At 47.7% G+C, this 24616-nt stretch overlaps 1 protein-coding gene across 1 annotated transcript in view; it reads right to left on the bottom strand.

The window, feature by feature from the left end:
- Window positions 1–1172: 1172 nt before the first annotated feature.
- WTIP (WT1 interacting protein) overlaps window positions 1173–24616 on the bottom strand; it is a 71184-nt gene continuing 47740 nt past the window's right edge. Inside the window, exons 4-8 of the mRNA XM_056862328.1 lie at window positions 6867–6929; window positions 5459–5589; window positions 4024–4075; window positions 2690–2758; window positions 1173–1328 (exon numbers count right to left, since the gene is read on the bottom strand). Coding sequence (XP_056718306.1) covers window positions 1173–1328; window positions 2690–2758; window positions 4024–4075; window positions 5459–5589; window positions 6867–6929 — 471 coding nt within the window. The remainder of the gene's footprint in view (window positions 1329–2689; window positions 2759–4023; window positions 4076–5458; window positions 5590–6866; window positions 6930–24616) is intronic.

The following is a 24616-nucleotide window of genomic DNA, read 5'->3' as shown; positions in this document are numbered from 1 at the left end:
ACCCTTAATCTGTGTTGTTCTGAGCAACTGTACTCATCGCTACAGCCAGCTAAGGCAGCTGTGAGCCCCCAGCGATCTCCTACCACTCAGCCAGCATGGTGTAGTGGTTAAGAGCGGTGATTTGGAGCAGTGGACTCTTATCTGGAGAAGCGGGTTTGATTCCTCACTCCTCCACATGAGCGGCAGAGGCTAATCTGGTGAACTGGATTTGTTTCCCCACTCCTACACACGAAGCCAGCTGGGAGACCTTGGGCTAGTCACAGTTCTATTAAGAGCTCTCTCACCCCACCTACCTCACAGGGTCTGTTGTGGGGAGAGGAAGGTGATTGTAAGCCGGTTTGAATCTGCCTTAAGTGGTAGAGGAAGTCGGCATATAAAAACCAACTCTTCTTCTTCTTCTACATGGCCCGGCAGCCTCAGTCTTCTGCCACCCCCACCCTGACACTAGAACCCCCACTCTTTTCCTTTGTGTATATATGGGGGGGGGGAATCACAAGCATCCTAGAATTCCTCTGATGTAACTCCTGTGTGTATAATGCCTGAAAGGACACATTTCATAGCCACATCTGTACCACGCTTCCCACACAAGAAGCACTCCACATCTCTCTTGCTGGAAAGGCGTAGGAGCCCGGGGAAATTAAACTACATAGGTAGAAAGATAGTACCGGAATACCTTCCTTCTTTTAAAACCACGTTTGAATGGGAAAGCCTTGATAAACGGATCGACTCGTCTTCCAGCAAAAGCCTGTGGGCCTCCCCAACAGCCAGGGTAGGTTTTCAATTCCTCAGGCATTCATCTCGCCTTGCCTGCAGAACTGCTGAAAGGCGTCGAGATGCTTTTGGTGGGGACCCAAATCACCACCGTCCCAAGGTCAAAGGTGGCCCTTTTTTTGTACCGCAGCATTCAAAAACGTTTTACATTCACATCTGAGGGGTGCATCTTTCGTTCCTTTTCCGTTTCAAGTACCCAGAGTCTGAAGAGGAATTATGTAGGCAAATGGAACATAGACGCATCCTCAGCCTGCCCGCAGACAGTACCCTCAGAGAGGCGCTCTCCTCAGTCTTTGATGCAATAAATAACTCGTCTGCTTTGTCTTTTTTTTTCCTGTTAAAAAAAGGCAGGTTGTGTGTGTTGAGCTTTTCCCCCATGGAAGCGTCCCTCTGGGCAGGACTCAGAGTTCTGTCATGTGCATCGGGTACCCCGGAGGAGGAGGAGGAGGCGGCACTTTCAGGCCGAGGCGCCTGATGTGACAGGTGTGGCAGAGCAGGTGTCCCTCCAAAGGATAGCATCGGCGGCCTTCCTCGTCGTTGAGCTGGAGCCCACAGACCTAAGAGAAAGAGGACCACACACAAACCTTAGCTGATGGCTACAGCGCAGCATAGTGGTTATAGCGTTTGGCTGGGACTGGGTTCAAATCACCACTATGCCACGAAGCCTGCTGTACGGCAGTCACTATTTCTTAGCCTTAACCTACACTGCAAGATTGTTGTGAGGATAAATAGGGGGAAAGGAATCCCGCGTGCTAGCCCGTTCCTTTAGGAAAGGGAGGATAAAACATGAGAAGGGCAAGGGCATCTAGAATAATACTAACTCTGAATCCCCCATTGTGACAGAAAGGTGGCATATAGTTTTACAAGCAAAGAGCATGATTCCTCATAAGAGCATAAGAAAGGCCATGGCTGGATCAGACCAAGGCCCATCAAGTCCAGCAGTCTGTTCCCACAGTGGCCAACCAGGTGCCTCTAGGAAGCCCACAAACAAGACAACTGCAGCAGCATTGTCCTGCCTGAGTTCCAAAGCACCTAATATAATAGGTGTGCTCTTTAAAAACAAATAATTAAGCTTACAATAAAAGAAGGGGAGAAACCCATAGATATAACATTACTAAAAAAACCCAATACTAATGATACAATTAAAAAACAACAACGAACTAAAACAGTGCTAATATAACTAAAATACCCATAGCACTTAATCAAATAATACTCTATTTATCTAAAATCAGCATGATTATTATATCACCACCTCTCTACAATTTACACATTAGAATGCTTTCTCCATCCTTGAAATCGCTGAATTCCAGCGAGCATCCAGTTCTTCCGTATTTTTATCATTATTATAGCACGTCAACTTAGTTAAAGCATAGGTTTCTTTAACCTTGTCGAGCCAATTATTTAAGTTGGGGAATTTATTGCTTTTCCAATTTCTCACAAAATTTGTTCTAGCAGCTGTTAACATATGGAGAGACATAACTCGAATATCCTTTGGTTTGTCTGGGAAATAATTTAATAAAATTGTTTCCGGTCTTGCTGAATATGATAGTTATGCTTTTCTGATACTAGTGAGGATAGGAATGCATCATGACTAGTATTCATTTTAACTAGTAGCTATGGATAGCCCTAGCCTCCATGAACACGTCCACTCCCCTCGTAAAGCCTTCGAGTGAGTGTTCAGCATAAATATGCTCCAAGAGGCAATTCTGCGGCTTTGACTATCATGACCAAAGGTGACAAGTGGGCTGACCCTTCTCGGGCCCACAGATGCTTTTGGTCTCCTTCCCCATGGGAGGAACCCAAGGCTAAAACCACAGCTCTGGCTTTGGTTCAACCCTGGGGAAAATTCACCCTGACTCAGCAAGACAAGGCAATGACTTCCCGGCAAAGGAATTCCATAAGAAGCTCTAAAGTTTACCTCGCAGTGATAACATTCCACGTGGTAATCTCTGTCCATCGACACCACCCGGATGGTCTCCTCGGAACCCTGGTTTGAGGTAGAGAGCAAAGGAGGTTGAAAGATTTGGCAACCTTATGTCTTTTTTTCACCCATCTCAACGACGGAACTCTGTTTTGCACAACCTTTTGCGCGTTCTCTGCTTCCAACACATCTTGGAAACTGGTTCCAGGGGATGCATCATCCCCTCTTTCATTCCATTCTTTTGCCAAAAGGGTGAGTAACCTTCCTTGCAGGAAGCAGCGCATAAAGTAAAAACGATTTTTAAAAAAACCTGTTCTGCAGAATTGAGAAACCCACTCCAGCCCCGAGTGCCCGACCTTCCCACACATTTAGTGAACACACGGAGAGGGAGAGCAGGTATGAGCACGCTGGCCCCATACTGCCATTTCTCCCCCAACTACCAGCTCAACATTGTGCCTAAGCGTGGAGAAGGATGCACATGTACCCTCCCCATACGATCAGGAATACTGCTTTCCAAATGTCCCTGATCAAGCAGAGGGAGCACAGAGGTGGGCATTTCCTTCATGTGTTGGCATTGTACTGATGAACCAGAAATTGTGCAGAGGTGGGGCTGGAACACTTGTGCCTATTCTCCCGCTCTGCTCATGGACTGAACACATGGAAGGGTTGTGTGCTACATTCTCTTGGGGAGGAGGAGAGGGAGAGGAGCTGTGTGCAATTCGAATGTTTCATTGACCCATCATCGTTCAATTTATTGGGCCTTGTGCCAGAGATATTTCCAAGAGACTGGGTCCAACAGCTGAAAATATACCCTAGGACAGCACATACACACACACACACAGACACACACGTGCACTTATCCTTCCGCTGCAGTGACCACGTGCTATTTGCTGGTGAATTCCTTGGTTGTGCAACCGCAAGCAATTGGCACCTACAGCTTGTTTTCCTGCTTCATCGCGGGTCCTGTCCCGTCCTGTCCCGCTGGCTCCGTTACTAGCAGCACGACTACAGGGCCGTCAGACTACAAAGGTCAGCAGGGACCAGAGAACACTGGAGCACTGAACTCTTCTGCTGAGAAAGGCTTGGCAGCAGATCCACCAGCATCGCCCACCATAACTAACCAGTTCATTCTTCTAGTCCACTCAACCACACGAAAACAAACACAAAGTGAAAAAATGTCTTGCAACCTGGTTTGGAGCCATGGATTTGGGAGATTTCTTTTTTCTTAACTGGAACCAGTCTAGCACATCCACTAACTGCTAGAGGATGAGTGGGGCATAAATGGGGTGGCAAAGCCCCAAACATTGAACAAAGGCTCTGGAGAACCATACCTGTGCTGGTAATATTGGCTGGTTACAGGAAGCACACTTCGGCGCAAAAACCCTAGGATTAAAAAGAGAAAGAGAGAGAAGGATAAATAGGACACACTTTTGTTAAGAGACAGAGTTTTGTCAAAAGCCAGCATTTTAATAACAGCTAAATTTTTTAACTGTAATATGGGAGGTGGCTTGAAGCCCTCACTCTTAGCCAGTGTGGTTTCTCCTGACATCCTGTTTAGATGGCATTCTTATTAATAAAACCCACGTAAATTAGCCCCAGGACTAGGGAAAATAAGTAACGTTTCTCAGCCTTTAGAGGTGGGGCTGCCATTCCAAATGCCAAAGAAGTACTGAAGGCCCAGTGGAGCAAAGGCTGTCCCTGAAAGCCTCAGGTCAGCCCCAAACTCCATCACACACACCCCTTGCCTACCTTGCTTCTCCCCATGGAATGCAGACCTCCATAACCCATCAGGCTGAATGCTGCCCACCAGCCACCACACAGGGTAGCCCACCAGAAGCTTGATAACCCCTTTTACTGGGGAGGCAGTATAAGCAAGAGGCTGATTTGAGCCCTCAGTAGGATGGAGAGGGTGCAGAGGAGAGTCACAAGGATTATGAGGGGCCTGGAGATCAAGCCCTATGAAGAAAGGCTGAGGGAGTTGGGAATGTTTAGACTGGAGAAGAGGAGACTGAGGACGGACATGATTGCTCTCTTTAAGTATTTGAAAGGCTGTCACTTAGAAGAGGGCAGGGAGCTGTTCCTGTTGGCAGCAGAGGATAGGACTTGTGATGTGATGGGAAACTGGCTAGAAACTAACACCAGCGTAAGGGCGTGTAAAACCGTGATTACTTATGCTGGGAGCAAGGCCAGTGCCGCTGGCGGCCGAGCGCCACAGGAACGCGCTTCACCCCTCTGCCAGCGCATCCTTTCTGTGGCACAGGCCACGGCATAGAGAGGCCGCGCAGGCGCAGGGGGGTGTTCTGGGGGCAGGGGGAGGAGCCGTCGGTTAGGCGGCTTCCAATCCCCGTTTGGACGGTTACACTGGCGCCGGAAACGGCAGTGCTGTGCCTGCTTTTTAGCAGGCGCAGCCTCGCTGTTCCCTATGGGGCGAAAGGCCCCGGTAAATTTAAAAAAAGCTGCAAAATGGCTTTTTTGTTTTGTTATTGCGAGTCCTATCCTCTGCTGCCCACAGGAACAGCTCTCTGCCATCCTCTGCAGCGCCTTGATCTACACTGCCTTGAATTACACAATGGAAGAAAGGCAGGATACAGGCATGTTGGGTGAGCGAATACCGGTGCCCATTCTAGCCATTATTAAACCAGACTGAACAATGGATACTGCCTTGCTCTTAAGTGTGGCCTGACAAGACCAAATCAGCCCCTCCTCCACTAACACAGAAACGTCTTCCCTCTCCCAATGCGAGACAAAAACGCTTCCCACACTCACGTGTGATAGTCTTTGACACAGTAAATATTATTCTCCACATCTACAGTAAAAGGAACGCCGTCCAGACATTCGTTGCACATCACACAGCGGAAACAGCCCGGATGGTACGACTTCCCGAGAGCCTGCAGGATCTGCAAACAGAGCCAGACAGTCCAAGGATCCATAGGATGCATTTTTCCTTTCTCAAGGGTCTATTCCTTACATAGTGAGTACTTTTTAAAATGGAAATTTGTAAGGTGCTTGGGAAAGGGATTGTTAAATGGCTGGATCTCAGACTGCAGGTCGGGACCTAAAAATGCATTGCAGGCCCCTTGCTGGTGGGTTGTAAGGCCCAGAGGAACAGGGTCAGCTGGGAGACAAGAAGGATTTGTACTTCATCCTCTCGGGCTGCTGCTATGTCTGCCTTCTGAGTGTGATTAGAACACAAAATCTTCCAACAATCCTTTTCCGTTTGTCAGGAAGAATGAAGGAAGATTAGGATGCTGTAGACCCCGACTATTTATGCTGGGAGGGTGCGGGGGGGGGGAGAAGTAATTTCTCTGAAATGTCACAAATGCCTGCCCTTCCCTCCTTCCTGTGGGAAAACCAGCTTAAAATGGATTTGACAGAGGCTTACAGTGCCAACCTAAGCAGAGTTACGTCCGTGGAAGTCAACCGGCTTAGAAGGGTGTAGCCCTGCTTAGGATCAGCATTGTTACACCTGCCCACCCGGCATCCTCCTCTCTGCTGTTTGTTCGATTGTCATGAAAAAGTTTTCTGCATCACTGTTGGTACCAAAGAACCGCCACTTTCAGACAAGAAAGATATTAAATAGGCAAAAGAATATCCTCTACAGGACCATTTTGCGTGGCTGTAAAGAGACAACATTTCATCATCAAAAGAAGAAGAGTCGATTTTTATATGCCAACTTTATCACTTAAGGAAGAATCAAACCGGCTTACAATCACCTTCCCTTCCCCTCAACAGACACCCTGTGAGGTAGGTGGGCTGAGAGAGTGTTGACTAGCCCAAGGTCACCCAGCTGGCTTCATGTGGAGGAGTGGGGAAACCAACCTGGTTCACCAGATTAGCCTCCGCCGCTCATGTGGAGGAGTGGGGAATCAAACCCGACTCTCCAGATTAGAGTCCACTGCTCCAAAGCACCGCTCTTAACCACTACACCATGCTGGCTCTCAGCATCTACTAGACAAAACAGCTTCAGTGTGCCTCAGAAAGCTCTGAGCACTTTTCAGATCAACAGCAGTCCAAAAGTCCCGTTTTATATTTTGTGAAAGAGCTGGGATTTCAGGGAGGAAATGGGAAGATGGATGGGAATGCACCCCAACAGACAGCAATATTACGCAGGTCAGCATGCACGAAATAATACAGCCCCCACAAATTCTATACCTTAGGAGCCCCGTGGTCTTACCATTTCCATTATGAGGTGTCCACAAATGAAGCACTTGTCTGCTGTTTGCTGAAAACCTGAATACTGTTCAAGAAGAAAAAAAGGGGGGGAGGTTAGTCACAGCCCTTGTCTCTTGCTATCTCTTCAGAGTTGTCTGTTGACACTCAAATGTTGCTTCCCCCAAATTAATCAATTTATTTAACTATTTATACCCCTCTTTTGGGGAACGAAGGAGGAGGAGGAGGAGGAAGAGGATTTGGATTTTATATGCCGACTTTCTCTACCACTTAAGGAAGAATCGAACTGGCTAACCATCATCTTCCTTTCCCCTCCCCACAACAGACACCATGTGAGGTAGTGGGGCTGAGAGAGCTCTAAGGGAACTGTGACTAGCCCAAGGTCACCCAGCTGGCTTCATGTGTAGGAGTGGGGAAACCAACCTGGTTCACCAGATCAGAGTCCACTGCTCCAAACCACTGCTCTTAACCACTACACCATGCTGGCTCTCTACAGCCGCTTACAACTTTCTCCCCATCTCCATTTATCTTCACAACAACCCTGTCAGTTAGGCGGACACTGGCCAATTTAAGGCCACCCAGCTTTCATGGCAGAGAGGGGATTTGAACCTGGATCTCCCAGATCCTAGTCCAACACTCTAACCACAATGCCATGGTGTCTCTCAGTGGAATTTAGTTCCATTGAAAACCCACGTGTCATATCTGATGTCGCTAGCTTTAATTTTGTGCAGCCAACAACGTATTTAGAAAGAGCCCAGCAGCTAGCTAAATGCCTCTGGAAAGCCCTCAAACTGGGCATGAAGGTTCCCCCTCCCCCAGTTTATGCTCAATATCTGGTATTACAATGATGTGAGAAGAGGAATTAAGACCATTACTGTATTTTTAAACTGGGGGGGGGTATTTAAATTGCCAGTTCCTTAACTCTGAAATGCCATATACTAATGACTCGAGGGCATGCTGTACCTCAATTTTTTCACCTGACGCTTCCAGCCCTCCTCAGGATACTTCCACTACAGCCTACAGGGAAACGGTGTTGGAGGGATGACTGAAGTCCCTTCCCCACACGTGTCACAGTCACGATCGGAATGGCCCACCAGGGAATTGAAGAGACCCCCCACCAAAAAAAAACCTCGCATCTGACTGCGACAAAGGGTACAGAGCCTAGACCTGACCTGTTTAAGTAAGGTAAAGGTCCCCTGTGCAAGCACCGGGTCATTCCTGACCCATGGGGTGATGTCACATCCCGACGTTTCCAAGGCAGACTTTGCGGGGTGGTTTGCCAGTGCCTTCCCCAGTCATCCCCCCTTTACCCCCAGCAAGCTGGGTCCTCATTTCACCGACCTCGGAAGGATGGAAGGCTGAGTCAACCTTGAACCGGCTACCTGAAACCAACTTCCGTCGGGATTGAACTCAGGTCGTGAGCAGAGCTTGGACTGCAGTACTGCAGCTTAACACTCTGCGCCACAGGGCTCCTCTGACCTGTTTACTGTGTAATATATAACTGTACTTGTATCACCTGTCAAAAAATGAGAACGAAGCCAAAACTACCATCCCTTTTCCGGCAGTGACAAAAAAAGGCTTCCTTGTGATATTTTGTCACTACTTGCAAACATGTTGCTATCGCATAGCTAAATCTGAAGCTGGCTAAAGATACAGCTTGTGTTTCTTTCAGAAGGCGCTATCAGCCGTCCTCCATAGTCAGACATCCGTTGGTATGCAGCCTGTCAGGGGGACTCCTTGAGCCCCACAACAGGCCTGCCACCATCTTCGCAGTAGTCCAGCCAGCTAATGTTTAAACGCTTATTTGTTGTAAGCTGGACTTTACCTCTCCTTGTTGCAGTCCAATATCAATAGGGTGCCACACGCCTTCCCCTCTCCTGCCCCGCCGGAGGCACGCTTAGCTCCCGATATGGAATGGCCTTGATAATTTGAACGATTTGGTCTATTGCGGAGATAAGAACTTTTCAGAGAGGGCATCCGTAGGTGACGTGGGACACAGCACAGAAGAGAGCTATATGGCTGTTACTCGTTGGACAAGGCCAGAGGAAGATGGCCTTGAAAAAGCAGTGGGCAGGGTGGGGGATCCTCATAGCCAAGAATTTGTCTTTGGTTCCATTTTCTTTTAGGGCAAGGTAAAAAGGTAAAGGTCTCCTGTGCAAGCACCGGGTCATCCCTGACCCATGGGGTGACGTCACATCCCGACGTTTCCTAGGCAGACTTTGTTGACGGGGTGGTTTGCCAGTGCCTTCCCCAGTCATCTTCCCTTTACCGCCAGCAAGCTGGGTACTCGTTTTACCAGCCTCAGAAGGATGGAAGGCTGAGTCAACCATGAGCTGGCTACCTGAAACTGACTTCCGTTGGGATCGAACTGAGGTTGTGAGCAGAGCTTGGACTGCAGTACTGCAGCTTACCACTCTGCGCCATGGGGCTCCTTTTAGGGCAAGGGAATGCCCTAAATTTGTAAGCAGGCTGTGAGTCAGTAATCCTGAGTTTATTTTCACAAAGCTTGCAAGCCTTTGCATTTATATAAATTGCTAACTCACTCCAAGTAGAGTTGCCAGCCTCCAGGTACTAGCTGGAGATCTCCTGCTATTACAACTGATCTCCAGTCAATAGAGATCAGTTCACCTGGAGAAAGTGGCCATTTTGGCAACTGGACTCTATGGCATCGAAGTCCCTCCCCAAACCCCGCCCTCCTCAGGCTCCGCCCAAAAAGCCTCCCACTGGTGGCAAAGAGGGGCCTGGCAACCCTAACTCCAAGCCATATTTTTCTGTGCCACTAAGTTATGGATCCTCTCCATCTTAGGTTGCCAGTTCGGGGCTGGGAAATTTCTGGAGATTTGGTGGTTGAGCCTTTTTTTGCCATCAGGTCACCCTCCAAAGCAGCCATTTTCTCCAGGGGAACTGATCTCTCTAGTCTGGTTATTACGGGAGAACTGCAGGCCCCTCTAGGTGGGCAACCTTATCTCCATCAGAGCCCTGAGCCTGTTGTGGAAGCCCTAAGCTTCCAGAGATTGGTCTTGGTATAAAGCAGCTTTGTGTGTTCCTATGAAGCTCTTCCCTCTGCAGACCTTATCCATTAGTATCCCCTATTTGACTGTGCATATCTGTGACCTGATGGGGGAAAAAGAAGTTTCAAGTGGGTAGCTGTATTGGTCTGCAGTAAAAGAGATAGATTTGAGTCCAGCAGCACCTTAAAGACCAACAAGATTGGTAGGTTATAAACTTTTGAGAGTCAAAATTTCCTTTGTCGGATATGAAGGGAGGTATCTGACAAAAGGAGCCTTGAAAGCAAGCTTGGTGTAGTGGTTGAGAATGGTGGTTTGGAGCGGTGGACTCTGATCTGGAGAACCGGGTTTGATTCCCCCCTCCACCACATGAGCAGCAGAGGCTAATCTGGTGAACCGAGTTGGTTTCCCCCACTCCTTCACAGGACGCCAACTAGGTGACCTTGGGCTAGTCACAGCTCTCTTAGAGTTCTCTCAGCCTCACCTACCCCACAAGGTGTCTGTTGTGACGGGGGGAAGGTGACTGTAAGCCAGTTTGATTCTTCCTTAAGTGGTAGAGAAAGTCGGCATATAAAAACCAACTCTTCTTTTTCTTCTTCTACCCTGGAAATCTTGTTGGTCTTTAAGGTGCTACTGGACTCGAATCTAGCTCTTTGACTGTGCATAAAATATGCAGTGCTTTGGAATGGATGTTTCTTGGAAGACTGTCATGGACTCCTTCTTGGTATGTTCTGGCTCCTTCTCAGTTCCCAGAAGCTCTGTCCATTGCTCCACACAGCAAGCCCCATAATCCTTTGGGGCTCCTCCACAGCCAGAGCTTATGTGGAGCATCTTTCCTGAAGAGCAGGTATGAAACTTTTTGGCATAAGGTAGAGCTGTCCACATTTATGGGGAATAGCCAAGACTGGCCCTGACCTGGATAGGCCAGGCTAGCCCAATCTCGTCAGCTAAGGAGGGTCGGCACTGGTCGGTGTTTTGATGAGAGGCCACCAAGGAAGCCCAGGGCTGCTACGCATAGGCAGGCAATGGCAAACCACCTCTGAACAACTCTTGACTTGTAAGCCCTATGGGGTCAACCATAAATTGGCTGCGAGTTGATGGCAAGAAGAAGAAAGAAGAAAGAAGAAAGAAGAAAGAAGAAGAAAGAAGAAGGAAGAAGAAGAAGAAATAAAATGGGAAATAAAATGGCTCCAGTGACCAGCTAGCCAGAATTTCAGAAGGTTGTGACCTCAGGGGTTGGGGCGGCAACAGGTGGGAAGGTCCTGGCAGAGCAGATGACGAAGGATTACCAGCAGCATAAACTCAGCTAATCCTCCATCACTGTTGCCATGAATTTAATTGAACCATCTGGCTGTCGCTTGATAAGGAAAGCAAAGGGCCATTTATTGATTAACAGGGAACAGAACTCCTGAAGAGGTGAATGGCCTCGTGGGCAGGTTTGAGTAATTTATGGCTGTCCGGATGGCTGGAAAGAATGCTATTTATTAGGCAGAAGAGACAAGTTGACACAGAGTATCTTTTTTCTGCGGCCAATAAACTAAACCCATATTTTGTTCTTAAACAGGAGAATTGTATTTGGTTTAAACAAAAACAAAAAAAAGCAGACAACAGTTGGATTTTCCAGTTTAAGAAAATGCTGCAGAACCTGCAATTGTTCAACAATAGAAGTGAAATATTTCACAGGCAGCACAAAGCGACACACATACACACCCCACAGCCTGGTTGTGGCATCTGTGGTCCTTCCTGATTACTTTATTGATCTGGAGAGAGTTGAAGTCCTTTCATGTTTTTCTTCTTTCTTTTAATGCTTATTTAGGTATAGCTTTAAATTATATGAACAGAGTAAAAACCCTTAATATTCCCAGATCTTCCGTTCACCAAAGCAGAATTCACACAGTTTTTACGTAAGGTGCATTTTACTGAAAGGGGTGGGGGCAGCTTTCCAGTCAAATATAAAGAATTCGGATATAAACTCTAGGGTTTGAAGTTTTAAAAAAACATTTCATGGAGGTAGCCATGGTCAACTGCTACAACCAAAATAGAGTCTTCCAGAACCTTAAAGACCAAAAATCATTGTGGCCAAAATGTCTGATTCAAAGCCTGCTTCATCAGATGAATTTTTAAAATATATATATAGTTAATTGAAAACATCTAAAAAGAATCAGTCACGTGGCAGAAAGCCAAAACAGAAAATGATCATTAAAATGTTTTGACTAAAATGGAGAAGTCGCCATGGGATACCAAAATACCAGGCACACACACGCACACGCACACACACACACACACACACACAAAACCCTCGCACAATCTAGGAAATTTTTTTAAAACCCTGTTTTTCATCTCTTTACAACCTCTTCCTCTACATTCTCTCATCAACTGTTTGTTCTTTAAAAAAAATAATGAAATTAAAACAGAAATCCCCCATCCATAACATGAGAACACACAAAATCGCTGGTTTTAAGGATGAGGTACAGGTTAATTTGGTAAGGAGCCCCGTGGCACAGAGTGGTAAGCTGCAGTACTGCAGTCCAAGCTCTGCTCACGGAAGTTGGTTTCAGGTAGCCGGCTCAAGGTTGACTCAGCCTTCCATCCTTCCGAGGTCGGTAAAATGAGTACCCAGCTTGCTGGGGGTAAAAAAGAGATGAGTGGGGAAGGCACTGGCAAACCACCCCGTAAACAAAGTCTGCCTCGTAAACGTAGAGATGTGACGTCACCCCATGGGTCAGGAATGACCCGGTGCTTGCACAGGGGACCTTTACCTTTACCTTTTTACAGGTTAATTTATCCTTTCACTCCAGAAACTGTTCTAAACTAACTCTTATGGCATTGTCACGGACTCTTAAATGTCCCTTCAGGCTCTTTGCCCTCAGCAAGGAGATCCAGACATAAACCTGAACATCTTTTCGATTCTAGTTTATTCACCATCCCCTTTTTCAAGTGTGAAACTAGCCATTCCTCAATACATGGCAGCAGCTGCTCTGGCTTTAAATATAGAAAGGCTTGTAAAAGAATGCAAACCTATGGTTGTTTCCCAGCCAGCAAATTGTGGGCTAGAGTGCAGAGTGCAAATCAGACTCCCTTCTGAGAATAGTAATGCAGCACAATCGGTATTTATTTGAATGGCTCTAACCAGCACCCCAAAGGTAATGATGAAACATAAAAGACTTGGAATAAGCTTGAAGTTAAGAGAAGCAGAGATGCAGACAGCAAAAGGTGTATATTAAGATTTCTGTATGCATTTTAAAGTACAAAATGCTTTTGCTATATAGAGCTTCTCGAGGACGCCACGAAAAATTTCCCAAACGGTTTAGACTCAGCATACTGTGCTTAATTTTTATTTGTATCCCGCTTTTCTTCCTGAATAGGACCCAAAGTAGATTTTCACATTGTTCTCTCAATTTTATCCTCACTTCAATAACCCTGTGAGGAGGGTTAGATTGAGTGATTGTAATGGACCAGGGTCACCCGGCAAGCTTCCATGTAGGGATGCCAACCTCCAGGTAGTAGAACCCAAAGTAGATTTTCACATTGTTCTCTCAATTTTATCCTCACCAATAACCCTGTGAGGAGGGTTAGATTGAGTGATTGTAATGGACCAGGGTCACCCGGCAAGCTTCCATGTAGGGATGCCAACCTCCAGGTAGTAGCTGGAGATCTCCTGCTATTACAACTGATCTCTAGTGGATAGAGATCAGTTCACTTGGAGAAAGTGACCGCTTTGGCAATAGGACTCTATGGCATTGAAGTCCCTGCCCTACCCAAACCCCACCCTCCTCAGGCTCCGCCCCAAACCTGCTGCTGGTGGCGAAGAGGGACCTGGCAACCCTACTTCCATGGGATTTGAACCCAGTGGTCCCATGTCCTAGCATGATATTCTAACCACTACGCCACGCCAACCCTCACTCACACAGAAATCCCTGATGAGACTTTGTGCCAGTGAATATCAAGGAGGTTCTGCTCTACCTAGCTGCTTATGTTACCAGCATTCAACCTTTCATGATGATCTCGGACTTTCAAGACAGTTTAATCAAATGCACAAAATATTCAAAATAACCACTGCTTTGAGTGCTTCAAATGTATAAGACTTTCCTTCCCTCAGAGCAGTGGAATGAAACCCTTTACGATCAAAGAGCCAAACTCTACCAACATTTAGAGCAAGAGATCAAGAAATGGCCAGCATAAGAAGGCCCGACCAAAAAGCCCAATCAAAACTTCATATAACGGATATGTTGACGAATAATTCATACTTTCTGCAGCCCTATCCCATTGCTTTAAGTCCTTTATTAGGAAGAGGAGAGGTCTCACAATACATAATAAATATGCGCAGGATTGTTTTCGTGCACTGGCATAAATTTGCACAAGGTTTGCCCTTGCATTCCTGGCAACTCTTCGCCTCTACCATTTCCCTTTCTATGGAAAGTATCTCAAAGAAGCTCTGGAGTCCCATCAAAAGCTTTTTCTGCCATTGCTTTCACAAACTGGTTATTCCAGCATCACACACACACCCCAACATATCATAAAAAGATTTTATTTTCTTTTTTAAAGAGAAGCATTGGGCTCAATATGGCGCTACATTTGGCTCTGTAGCTACAGGCTGCAGATCCCCTGAACCAGAAGCAAAAGGAAACAACTGCTGAGTCCCCCCCACACACACACCAGCCCTTTCCCTCACTCTACAGCCCCATCCTGTACTCTTTTAGATAAATGTTCACCATTACAACAGGAAGAGAATATATTTGGTAAAGTATCAAAAGTTTCCTGTTTAGCAGCTTCAAGTTAAGGAAGAATAGGTTGCTACATCTCATTAGAGACAATATGGCACCTTTCACACATGCAAAATAATACACTTTCAATCCACATTCAATGCACTTTGCAGCTGGATTTTACTATCGCCATTTATGCATGGGAGGTTTTGCCTTGGATTTGCCACTCTCTAGATGCACGTTTTCCCCATCTGAATTTCCAAAACTCTGCATGGGGGCTTATTTTTGAGTTTCGAGGATTTGGATGGGGGAAATGTGCATCTAGAGAGAGGCAAATCTAAGGCAAAAACCTCCCATGCCTGAGCATGCAAAATCCACTTGCAAATGATCGTTAAAGTGCATTGAAAGTGGATGGAAAGTTCATTATTCAGCATGTGTGAAAGCAACCTCACACACAAAAAAACAAACCAAAATAAACCTCCCAAAAAATTGTATCATGAAAACATGCTTTAAAATGCTTCTCTGACATACACTTTTAAAAAATCTACGTAATCACAAAATTCCATAAGTATACAGAACTACACTGGAAGTCCAAATAACTGTTGCTAAATTAAGTTGACTGATTAAAGATTTATTTTTTATTTACAAAACTTTATTGCCTGCCTTTCTGCCCCCATGAGGGCTGCCAAGGCAGCAAACAGATTAAAAATATACGTAATAAAAACACATTGTAAACACCTTTAAAACCAAACAAAAGCACATACTAAACCAATACAGATACAAACACATAAAAACAATAATTAAAACAGAGGGCTGGAAGGGGGGAATTAACGAGGGAATGCGAGAAGAAGCAAAACAGATTCTGGATCCTACACCTCTCATTTAAGTATATTTCGGCGATATGTTCCTCATTTTAAAGAGGATTTCCCTTTCCATTCTAATTTTCAGAGAAAATATCAATTTGCTGGGCACTATAATTATCAAACACAGGAAGGAAAAACCTTCTTCCCTGTGCCATCCCTTTTCGAGGGACTACTGTGGAAACTGATCACGATGGATAGCCGGGTTAGTCTGTCAACAGCAATAGAAAAGAGCAACAGTCCAGTAGCACCTTGAAGACTAACAAAATTTCTGGCAGGGTATGAGTTTTCATGAGCCACAGCTCAGTTCTTCAGAGAGGGGCTGCGGCTCAGTGGTAAAGCATCTGCTTGGCACGTGGAAGGTCCCAGGTTCAATCCCCGGCATCTCCAGTTAAAAGGACTAGGCAAGTAGGTGATGTTGAAAGACCTCTGCCTGAGTCCCTGGAGAGCCGCTGCCGGTCTGAGTAGACAATTGATGGACCAAGGGTCTGATTCAGTATAAAGAAGCTTCATGTGTGTACTGTGGAAACTGTCATCTATGTCAAAGATCAGAAATCTGATAGATACATACATAGCCAGGGCAGATGCCTTGTGCGCCTTGGCACATGAAGGATGCCTTGGTTCTTACCGTGAAGGCTCTTTCTCTTCTGAGGCGAAGGGCATCTTATGATTGGGTGTTTTCCCGCTGCTTCCAGGAGGCAGGACCAAAGGAAACTTCCTGTCTCCTTGGCGGGAAGACCGCCCACTATCCTCAGTTACTGGCTTGCCTAGCTTCTAGAGAATTGCTAAACAAACAGTGAGAGGAGTATACAGGTAAGGAAGGAAACAGGAGTGTTTAAAAAACATTGAACAGTGAACCTAAATAACCCCGGAGGGTTACGTGGTAACTGGGCCGCCAACGGGCGGGCAAAAACTTGAGGATTACTAGTTCATTCGCACTGGTTGAGTGCTAAGAAGTCAGGTATCGGCCGTGTGAGCCTCGTGTCCTTTCGTGGTCCATTGATTAATAAAGCAAGGAGCGACCTGGTCTTCAGAAGTGTAGGAATTACATCTGGGTGGGCCAGATGCCCTTCGCCTCGGAAGAGAAAGAGCCTTCACGGTAAGAACCAAGGCATCCTTCTCCTCCGAGGCAAGGGCATCTTATGATTGGGACCTTCTAGAGCTCCCAGAGAGGGTGGGTCAGACTTCTTCCAGCACGTGTTGAAGGACCCTGCGTCCAAAGGCCGCCTGAGCAGATGACCAGGTGTTAATCCTGTAGTGCTTGATGAATGTGTTAATGGTGGACCAGGTGGCCGCACGGCAAATTTCGTCAAGCGAGGCCTGTCTGCTGAACGCCGCTGAGGTTGCTGAACTGCGAAGGGAATGAGCGGTGATTCCTGTTGGAGGAGTGACCTTGGCAGCTTTGTAGGCTTCAACAATGCACCTACGCAGGGTGTAGCTTATGGAGGCGGGCGACATTCTTAACCCCTTGTTGGGATTGGAAATATTAATAAACATCGAGTCGGACTTCCTGAATTCTTCTGTCCTATCGATGTAGATGCGGATAGCCCTGCGAAGATCCAGGGTGTGCCATGATCTTTCTGCTTGACAAGAAGGTTTTGGGCAAAATGATGGCAGAGAAATGTCTTGGGCTCTGTGGAAGGAGGAGTTTACTTTTGGAAGGAAGGCTGGATCCAGTCTTAAGACGACCTTATCTTTATGGAATGTACATAAGCCCTTGTGGATTGAAAGGGCTCTGAGCTCTGAAACTCTGCAGGCCGAGGTGATAGCCGTCAAAAATAGTACCTTCATCCGAAGGAACTGAAGGGGAACCTGCCGCAAGGGTTCGAATGGAGCTGAGGTGAGGGCCTTTAATACTAGGTTCAGCTTCCAGGTGGGGAAGCGGTGGATGGTCGGAGGGCATATGTGGGTGACGCCTTTTAGGAAGGCAGAGATGTCCCTGTGCTGAGAGGTAGGAACGCCCTCAACAGAAGGGACGACCGTGGAGATGGCCGCGATCTGACGCTTGAGAGTTGAGGCTGATAACTTCAGTCTTACGCCCTCCTGTAGAAACTCCAAGATTCCGATAACTCCTGGGTTTAAGGGGTTTATTTTCTTTCTCTGTCCCCATCTGACAAAGGCCTTCCAGGATGCAGTGTATATACGTCGCGTCGAAGGTTTGCGAGCTTCCAGGATGGTGCCCACCACCTCTTGTGAGTATCCACATGCTAGGAGTCTTGAGCGCTCAAGAGCCAAGCGGTCAAGCAAAACCACTGGGGCTTTGGATGCGTCAGAGGGCCCTGCTGAAGCATGGTTGGGGTGGTTGGGATCCTCCAGGGTTCGCAGATGGAGAGACTTCGGAGAGCCGCGAACCAGGGTCTGCGCGGCCAAAAGGGAGCCACTAGAAGAACCGTGGCCCTCTCCTGTCGAATCTTGCGCAGGACTCTGGGAAGAATTGGAATCGGTGGGAAGGCGAACAGAAGTCCCTGAGGCCAGGGAAGGAGAAGTGCATCCGTTCCTTCTGCTCTTGGGTGGAAGTATCTGGAAAAGAAACGGGGGGTCTTGTGGTTGAAGGCCGATGCGAAAAGATCTATTTCGGGCTGTCCGAACCTGTCTGTGATGGCTTGGAAGGTCATCTGGTCCAAGGACCACTCTCCCTCTTCCACAGCTTGTCGGCTTAGCCAATCCGCTCGGGTGTTCAGAGTTCCGCTGATGTGCTCCGCCTTTAACGATTGTACATTGGCCTGTGCCCACTTGAAAATCAGGGATGCCTCCTGGTGAAGGGCCGAGGACCTGGTCCCTCCCTGCTTGTCGATATACGCCTTCGTGGTCATGTTGTCCGAGCGTACGAGGACGTGATGGTGTTGAATGTCCCTTGTGAACGCCCGCAAGGCTAGCCGAACTGCCCGAAGCTCCAGGAGGTTGATATGGAGCTTCTTTTCCTCCGCCGACCAGCGACCTTGCGCTACCTTGGAGTTGAGAGTCGCTCCCCAACCTTCCAGACTGGCGTCCGTGAAGACTTGAAGCGGATCTTCGTGGAGGTACTTCAGGGCTTTGCCGAGATTGGATGGATTGGTCCACCATTGGAGGCTGTGTTTCACTGAAAAGGGCACTTGGATTAATTTGTGTGTCTTGCGGGTGATGTGACTTTGAAAAGGTCGGAGCAGCCACTGGAGGGGGCGAAGGTGGAATCTTGCCCATGGCACGATGTTTATGCATGAGACCATGTGACCCATGAGTTTTGCTAGGGCCTTCAGGCTGGATCTTCTGTTCAGAATAGCGGCTCTGGCTAGGATGATTATCTTGTGGATTCTTTTCTGTGGTAGGGAAAGGCTGTTCGTGGTTGAGTTTATCTGGACTCCGAGGTGGATGATGATCTGGGAGGGTTCCAGAGAGCTTTTCTCCAAGTTGAGGATGTATCCGTGTTCCTGCAGGATCTGTGCCACTCTTGCGGTATCCGCCAGGGACTGGTCCCGGGATTGCGCGCATATCAGGATGTCGTCCAGATAGGGGTGGACTTGGATAGACTCCTGTCTGAGGGATGCCACGATGGTGATGAGGATCTTGAAGAAGACTCGGGGCGCTGAGGAAAGACCAAAGGGAAGTGCCCGGAACTGATAGTGTTCCTGGGCATATGTAAAGCGGAGGAATCGCCTGTGAATAGGATGGATAAGGATATGAAGGTAGGCTTCTTTTAGGTCCAGTGCCGTCATGTAGGTACCTGGTAGGAGAGATTCCACAATGGAACGCATTGTTTCCATCCGAAAGCGCTTTTTCAGGATTCTGCGATTGACAAATTTTAAATCCAAAATTGCTCTCCAGTCCCCATTTGCTTTGGGGACTGTAAAAAAGATGGAATACACTCCCTGAAACTTTTCCTGGGTTGGAACCTTCTCTATAGCTGCCAGCTGTTGAAGATGGAAAATGGCTTGTAGCGTTCTTTGATGTTTCTGCCTTTTGGCTGGTAGTGGGGAAGAAATGAAGCGGTCCGGGGGTGGGGTAGAAAATTCCAGGAGGTAACCCCGGGAGATAATTGGCATAGTCCAGTTGTCGGGGTTCGATTGTTGCCACCTTGTTGCGAACTCTTGTAGCCTTCCTCCGATGGGGAGGGAACTGGAGTCATTGGGTGTTAGGTTTAGCAAACTTGTCGGATTTATCCGACCGGGTTTGCTGACCCTGTCTGAGGAATCTGCCGCCCTTACGAAAGGGCCGGGAGTTGGAGCTATTGTTCCAAGGCGCTTTCCTGGACTCTGATCTGTATCTGAAAGGAGCTCTGGGAGAACGAAAGGACTGATATCCAGATGGGCGATTGTCCTTTCTCAACTGTTTAGGCATCACATGTCTTTTATCCCTAGTTTCTACTAGGATTTTGTCTAACTTTTCTCCAAATAACCTCCCTTCTTGGATGGGATAGGCCATTAAGGTAGACTTTGCCTTGAAATCCGCAGGCCAGGCTCTGAGCCATAGAGCTCTTCTGACTGAGGTGACCGATGCCATGGACTTGGCTGAAAGGGAAATCGCGTCCAAAGAGGCATCAGCCATTAAGGAAGTTGCCTTGAGGACTCTGTCCAGACCTGCAACTACACGTTGGTTCTCCTGAGGGACCAGCTGGATTAGTTTCTTTATCCAGAGGTAAGATGCTCTGGCGAAGATGGAGGTAGTTGCATTTGCTTGGATGGCCAAGGCAGTGGCCTCATGGGCCTTCCTAGTCAATGATTCTGCTTTCCTATCTAGTTGGTCTTTGATGGAACCAGCGCCATCCTCAGGAACTAGGCCGGGGTTTTGAAGGTCGATAACTGGAGCCTCCACCAGGGGGACCTTGAGAAGGCTCATGGCATGAGGTGCCAGGCTGTAATTCTTTTTAACACCACTGGGGATTTGTTTCCCTGAGGTGGGGTTGTCCCATTCATCTGTGACGGCCTGCAGAAAAAATTCTGGGAATGGCACCGTGTTAGTCTGGGGTCTTTTCCTGGGAAAGCACTCCTGTACTCCCCGCTTGCGCTTTGGGGAGGGGTCCTCTGGGGCTTTCTGGTCCTCAATGAGGTCCAGTGCCAGTAAGGCCTTGGCTAATAGACTCTGAAAATCGTCCCCAGAAAACAGCCTTGGCTGTTGCTCATCTGGAGGAGGGATGTCTTCGTCTGAGTCATATTCGCCCTCCTCGCGTTCAACTAGGTCCAAGGACTGATCCTCATCCGAGGAAGGGTCCTCGTCCTGAAGCACCGTGGACTGTACTGTGGCCTTCTTGGCCGCCTTAGTGGGCCACTTAGCAGAGGTAGAGGGAGCAGGTTCCAGATCCTCTCTATCTGTGCTGGCAGAATAGGAGGAAGAAGGGTGTGGGGAAGCTTGTTGAACTACCCAGGGGAAGGGGGGGGGAAGCCTCATTTGAAAGGCTTGGAAGGCTTGCCATTGCCTTTGTAGAGCTAAGTTCACCAGGTCATTAGCTTCCTCGCTGGAAAAGGTCCGCCCCTCTCCCACAGTACTCAAAGGGGGGGGGTTGCCACCTCCCGCCTGGAGCCCTCCTACCGGTAATCCGATGTTCAAAGGCTGCACCATGGTTGCAGGCTGAGCTGGAGCCGGCTTTGATGGGGCGAGCTTGGAAGAGCCGAGCTTCGGCTTGTTAGAGCGCCTCCTTCTTTTCTGTGCGCCCGGGAGCGGCGCTGCCCTCGGCGCGGTTTTTCGCGCCTTTTTCTTTGCAGGCGCAGGCTCTGCTTCCTCGGCCGAAATTGCCGCCGCGGCTCCCTCCCTGGCCAACGATCCGCAACTGCGGTCATTGGAGGGGGCTTGGGCGGAATGGACCAGCCCGCCGGCTTGAAAATCCTCAACAGAGAGGAGATCGTCCTCCCTCTCCGTGGTGGCGTCGGCCATCTTGGATGCCTGGCCGACTACTTCAACCCCTCGCTAATCCGCAGTAGCGGAAAGGAGGGAAAACAAACGGGGGGGGCGGCAAAACGGGGAGACAAACAAGAGAAGAACAGGCACAAAGGGAAAGGATTTTTTTTTTTTTTTTTTTAAGGAATTAGCTAGAGCTAAGGAAGGTCGCTGCTCTCCGGAGCAAGGCAGGACTAAAAACTGAGGATAGTGGGCTGTCTTCCCGCCAAGGAGACAGGAAGTTTCCTTTGGTCCTGCCTCCTGGAAGCAGCGGGAAAACACCCAATCATAAGATGCCCTTGCCTCGGAGGAGAAACAGAGAACTGGAGGGGTGATGAAGATGTTGGAGATGTTTATAAGATCGATTCCAGAGGGTTTTATTAGTCTGCTCTCCAGGTATGCCAGCAGACACAGTGAGGGCAACAGCTGGTCAACTGTTATGGCCAGAATTTGTAAAATATGTATAACTTGCATGACAGTTCACTTCGAGTCATGTTTTGCAGATGAAAGGGCAGCTGAGATAGCAAATGTACCTCCATACCCAAAATGGATATGGACTTAGCCATACCTAAAACCACCAAAAGTGTAAGATGAATACACCTGGGAAATGGGTCTTCTAACCTCTCTTGGTAATAATTTCCCACCACTATCATGCCCTTCTTCTGTTTGTAGTACTGTATGCATAGATGTCTGTCATATAAATGCAACGCTTCATGTATCTGATGAAGGGAGCACCTTGCACGATTGTTTTAGTGCACCGGCTTAAAACTATGCATGGTTCGCACATGGATTCCTGGAAACTGTTCACCTCTATCATTGCCCATTTCTGTAAAGCATCTCTAAGAAACCCTTTTGGTTCCCACAACATTTTTTTCTTGCCATTCCATTAGCCTCTCTCCTGTCCATCTTAACTTAAGATGCTATTTGCTTTGCTTTTCTTGTTTAAGAGCCACATTTGCTTCCATACTGAGCCAAATTATGATCTGGCGCAGACCCCTGTTATAGGCACCTATCGAGGATTGCTATTCTTTACTTTATCTTAACCCCGGAATGAAAGAAAGGAGACTCAGAAGCCCATAATCGTTCCAGGAGATGCCTATGGTATATTTCAGCCTCTGATTCATGCCATAAACATGTTAACAAATCAAAAGGTGAAAATGAGTTCAGGGATTCCAGTCAGTTCAAGTTAACTGATTTATGTAAAGAGACCCTAAGGATGGGTGCACTGCAGTGAGCTAAGGCAGATTCCCAGACTGCCACATCCTTGTGGTTTCAACCCATACCACTCTGGTGAAGTAAGAAAAGAGTACTGAGATCCCATGGGACTGGTGACCACATGCCTGTGGTAATGCAGCTACATAGGAGGGGCGACTACTCTGCACCCTCTTTACTGTATTGTGCTTACAGCAGTCTGGCTTTTTGGCGGAGATGAAATGGCACCACGGAATATTCAGCGGACAAACATATTTGCAGTTTAGCTTTTGTGAGGGAAGGAAGAGTTGTCAGCATGGCTGGCCTTCACACGGGGGGGGGGGGGGGGCGAGCTGAGGCAGGAAGCGCCAGAATAGAGGGAAGCTGAAGGGCAGACAGCCAAGAGCAAAAGTCTGAAGGACAGGTGAAAGGTATGGAACAGAATGAAGAACCTGGATAAGACTGACAGCCCATTCCTGAGCAGCACCGGTGTCCAGGGCGAAAGCCCTTTAGGAGCCGGGCAGGGCTGTGCCAGAGTCCGGGCAAGTTACGCCAGGATCAGCAGCCCGTACACCGGCAGGAAGGCCTGGATGCTGGTTGCGGGCTGCTGCCAGGGCAGCACCAGGCCGGGACACCAACGTTACCATCCGCCAGCGTCTGAATGCTGGCAAAGGCCGCGGCAGTGTCCCGGGAGGCGTTCCCAGGGCATCCCAGCATCTCGGGAGGCATTCCCAGGGAATTATGGTGTCGAGCTGGGGGCGGGGCCGCCGATAGGCAGCCTCCTAAGATCAGAGGGATGGTATTTTCTCCTTTCTTCTTGCAGATCTTGAATCTTAAACCTCGGGTAGAGTTGCCAGATCTAAGTTCACAAAAGGCAATGGAGATTTCCAGCGTGCTACTGACAGAACAGCCCCCCAGTTTTAACACCAAGATTTAAGCATCCGTGTGAGACTCAGTGGTGTTGGGCAACAATTATTTTAGAAGTACCAGTAAAGCCCTGTGCCATCCAAGAGATGAGGGTTGTTGTTTCTATTTTACTATTTTTCAGAGTCACTGCTACTCTGAGAAAACCATGGTTTATACCTTATAAGTCTCGCTACTTGCAAGGTTAGAGTTGGGTCTCAGTATGTCTTCCTGCCCTACCCTGGATAGCCCCAGGCTAGCTTGCTAGATCTCAGAAGCTAAGCAGAGTTGGCCCTGGATAGTATTTGGATGGGCAAACTCCATGGAACACCAGAGTTGTGATGCGGAGGCAGGCAATGGCAAACCACCTCAGAACATCTCTTGCCTTGAAAACCCTATGGGGTCGCCATAAATCAGCTGTGACTTGAAAGCACCAAAAAACAAAAAAAGTCTTCCTGAACCAACTGTCCAAGGGCAGGGCATATTTATTTAAAATATTTCTATCCTGCCTTATAACCTTGGACTCAAGGTGGTGAACACTGTAGCAACCGGGTTGCAAAGCAGGGGTGAACCAATTTAAAACATTAACATACACAGTGTGAGACAGGATGTTGGACTAGATGGACCCCTGGTCTGATCCAGCTGGGTCGTCTTATATACTGAATGGAGAGACTGGAAGTGTATGTGTCCTTGTAACTTGACAATAAGAGTAATGTAAAAACTGTTTGGTGACCATTAAAAGGCAAAGTATCTTCCCTTAACATCATTCAGCAGTTCTTACTCATGAATTCAATTTTCTGAAAAAGCCACAATAAGTGTGAGTACCATGAAAACTATCTCAGCAAGATTGCAAACCAGTTGTGAAGGCCTTCAGCAATCATCATGCAGCTAATCAGCCACTGGAGACATTACAGAGGGAAACAGGAAGGAAAGCAAAAACCCCGTATTTACCATGGCCTGAAAGACATGGTTTTGTCCCTTCTGCCTGGTTCCTCTTTTGTGTTTTTTTTAACACCCAGTCTCATGAAGCATTCTAGAGAACTCAAAAGCTTGCACATTGTATTGTGTTACTTTGCTTGGTCTTTATAAAAGGTGATGTGGCTTTGTTTGGGGATTTTGCTATAGACAAAAATGGCTGCGTAAATACGCTATTGAACTGTTGGGTTTTAAAACATTTCAAATATTTCAGATATCTATCTACGCATCCATCCATCCATCTAGCTAGCTAGCCATCCTGATATC

This window comes from Euleptes europaea, chromosome 17 (genome assembly GCF_029931775.1).
Source record: "Euleptes europaea isolate rEulEur1 chromosome 17, rEulEur1.hap1, whole genome shotgun sequence".
In the NCBI taxonomy this organism is placed as follows: domain Eukaryota; kingdom Metazoa; phylum Chordata; class Lepidosauria; order Squamata; family Sphaerodactylidae; genus Euleptes; species Euleptes europaea.
Note: the sequence above shows the minus strand (reverse complement) of the source record. Positions and strands in the feature narration are given on the sequence as shown.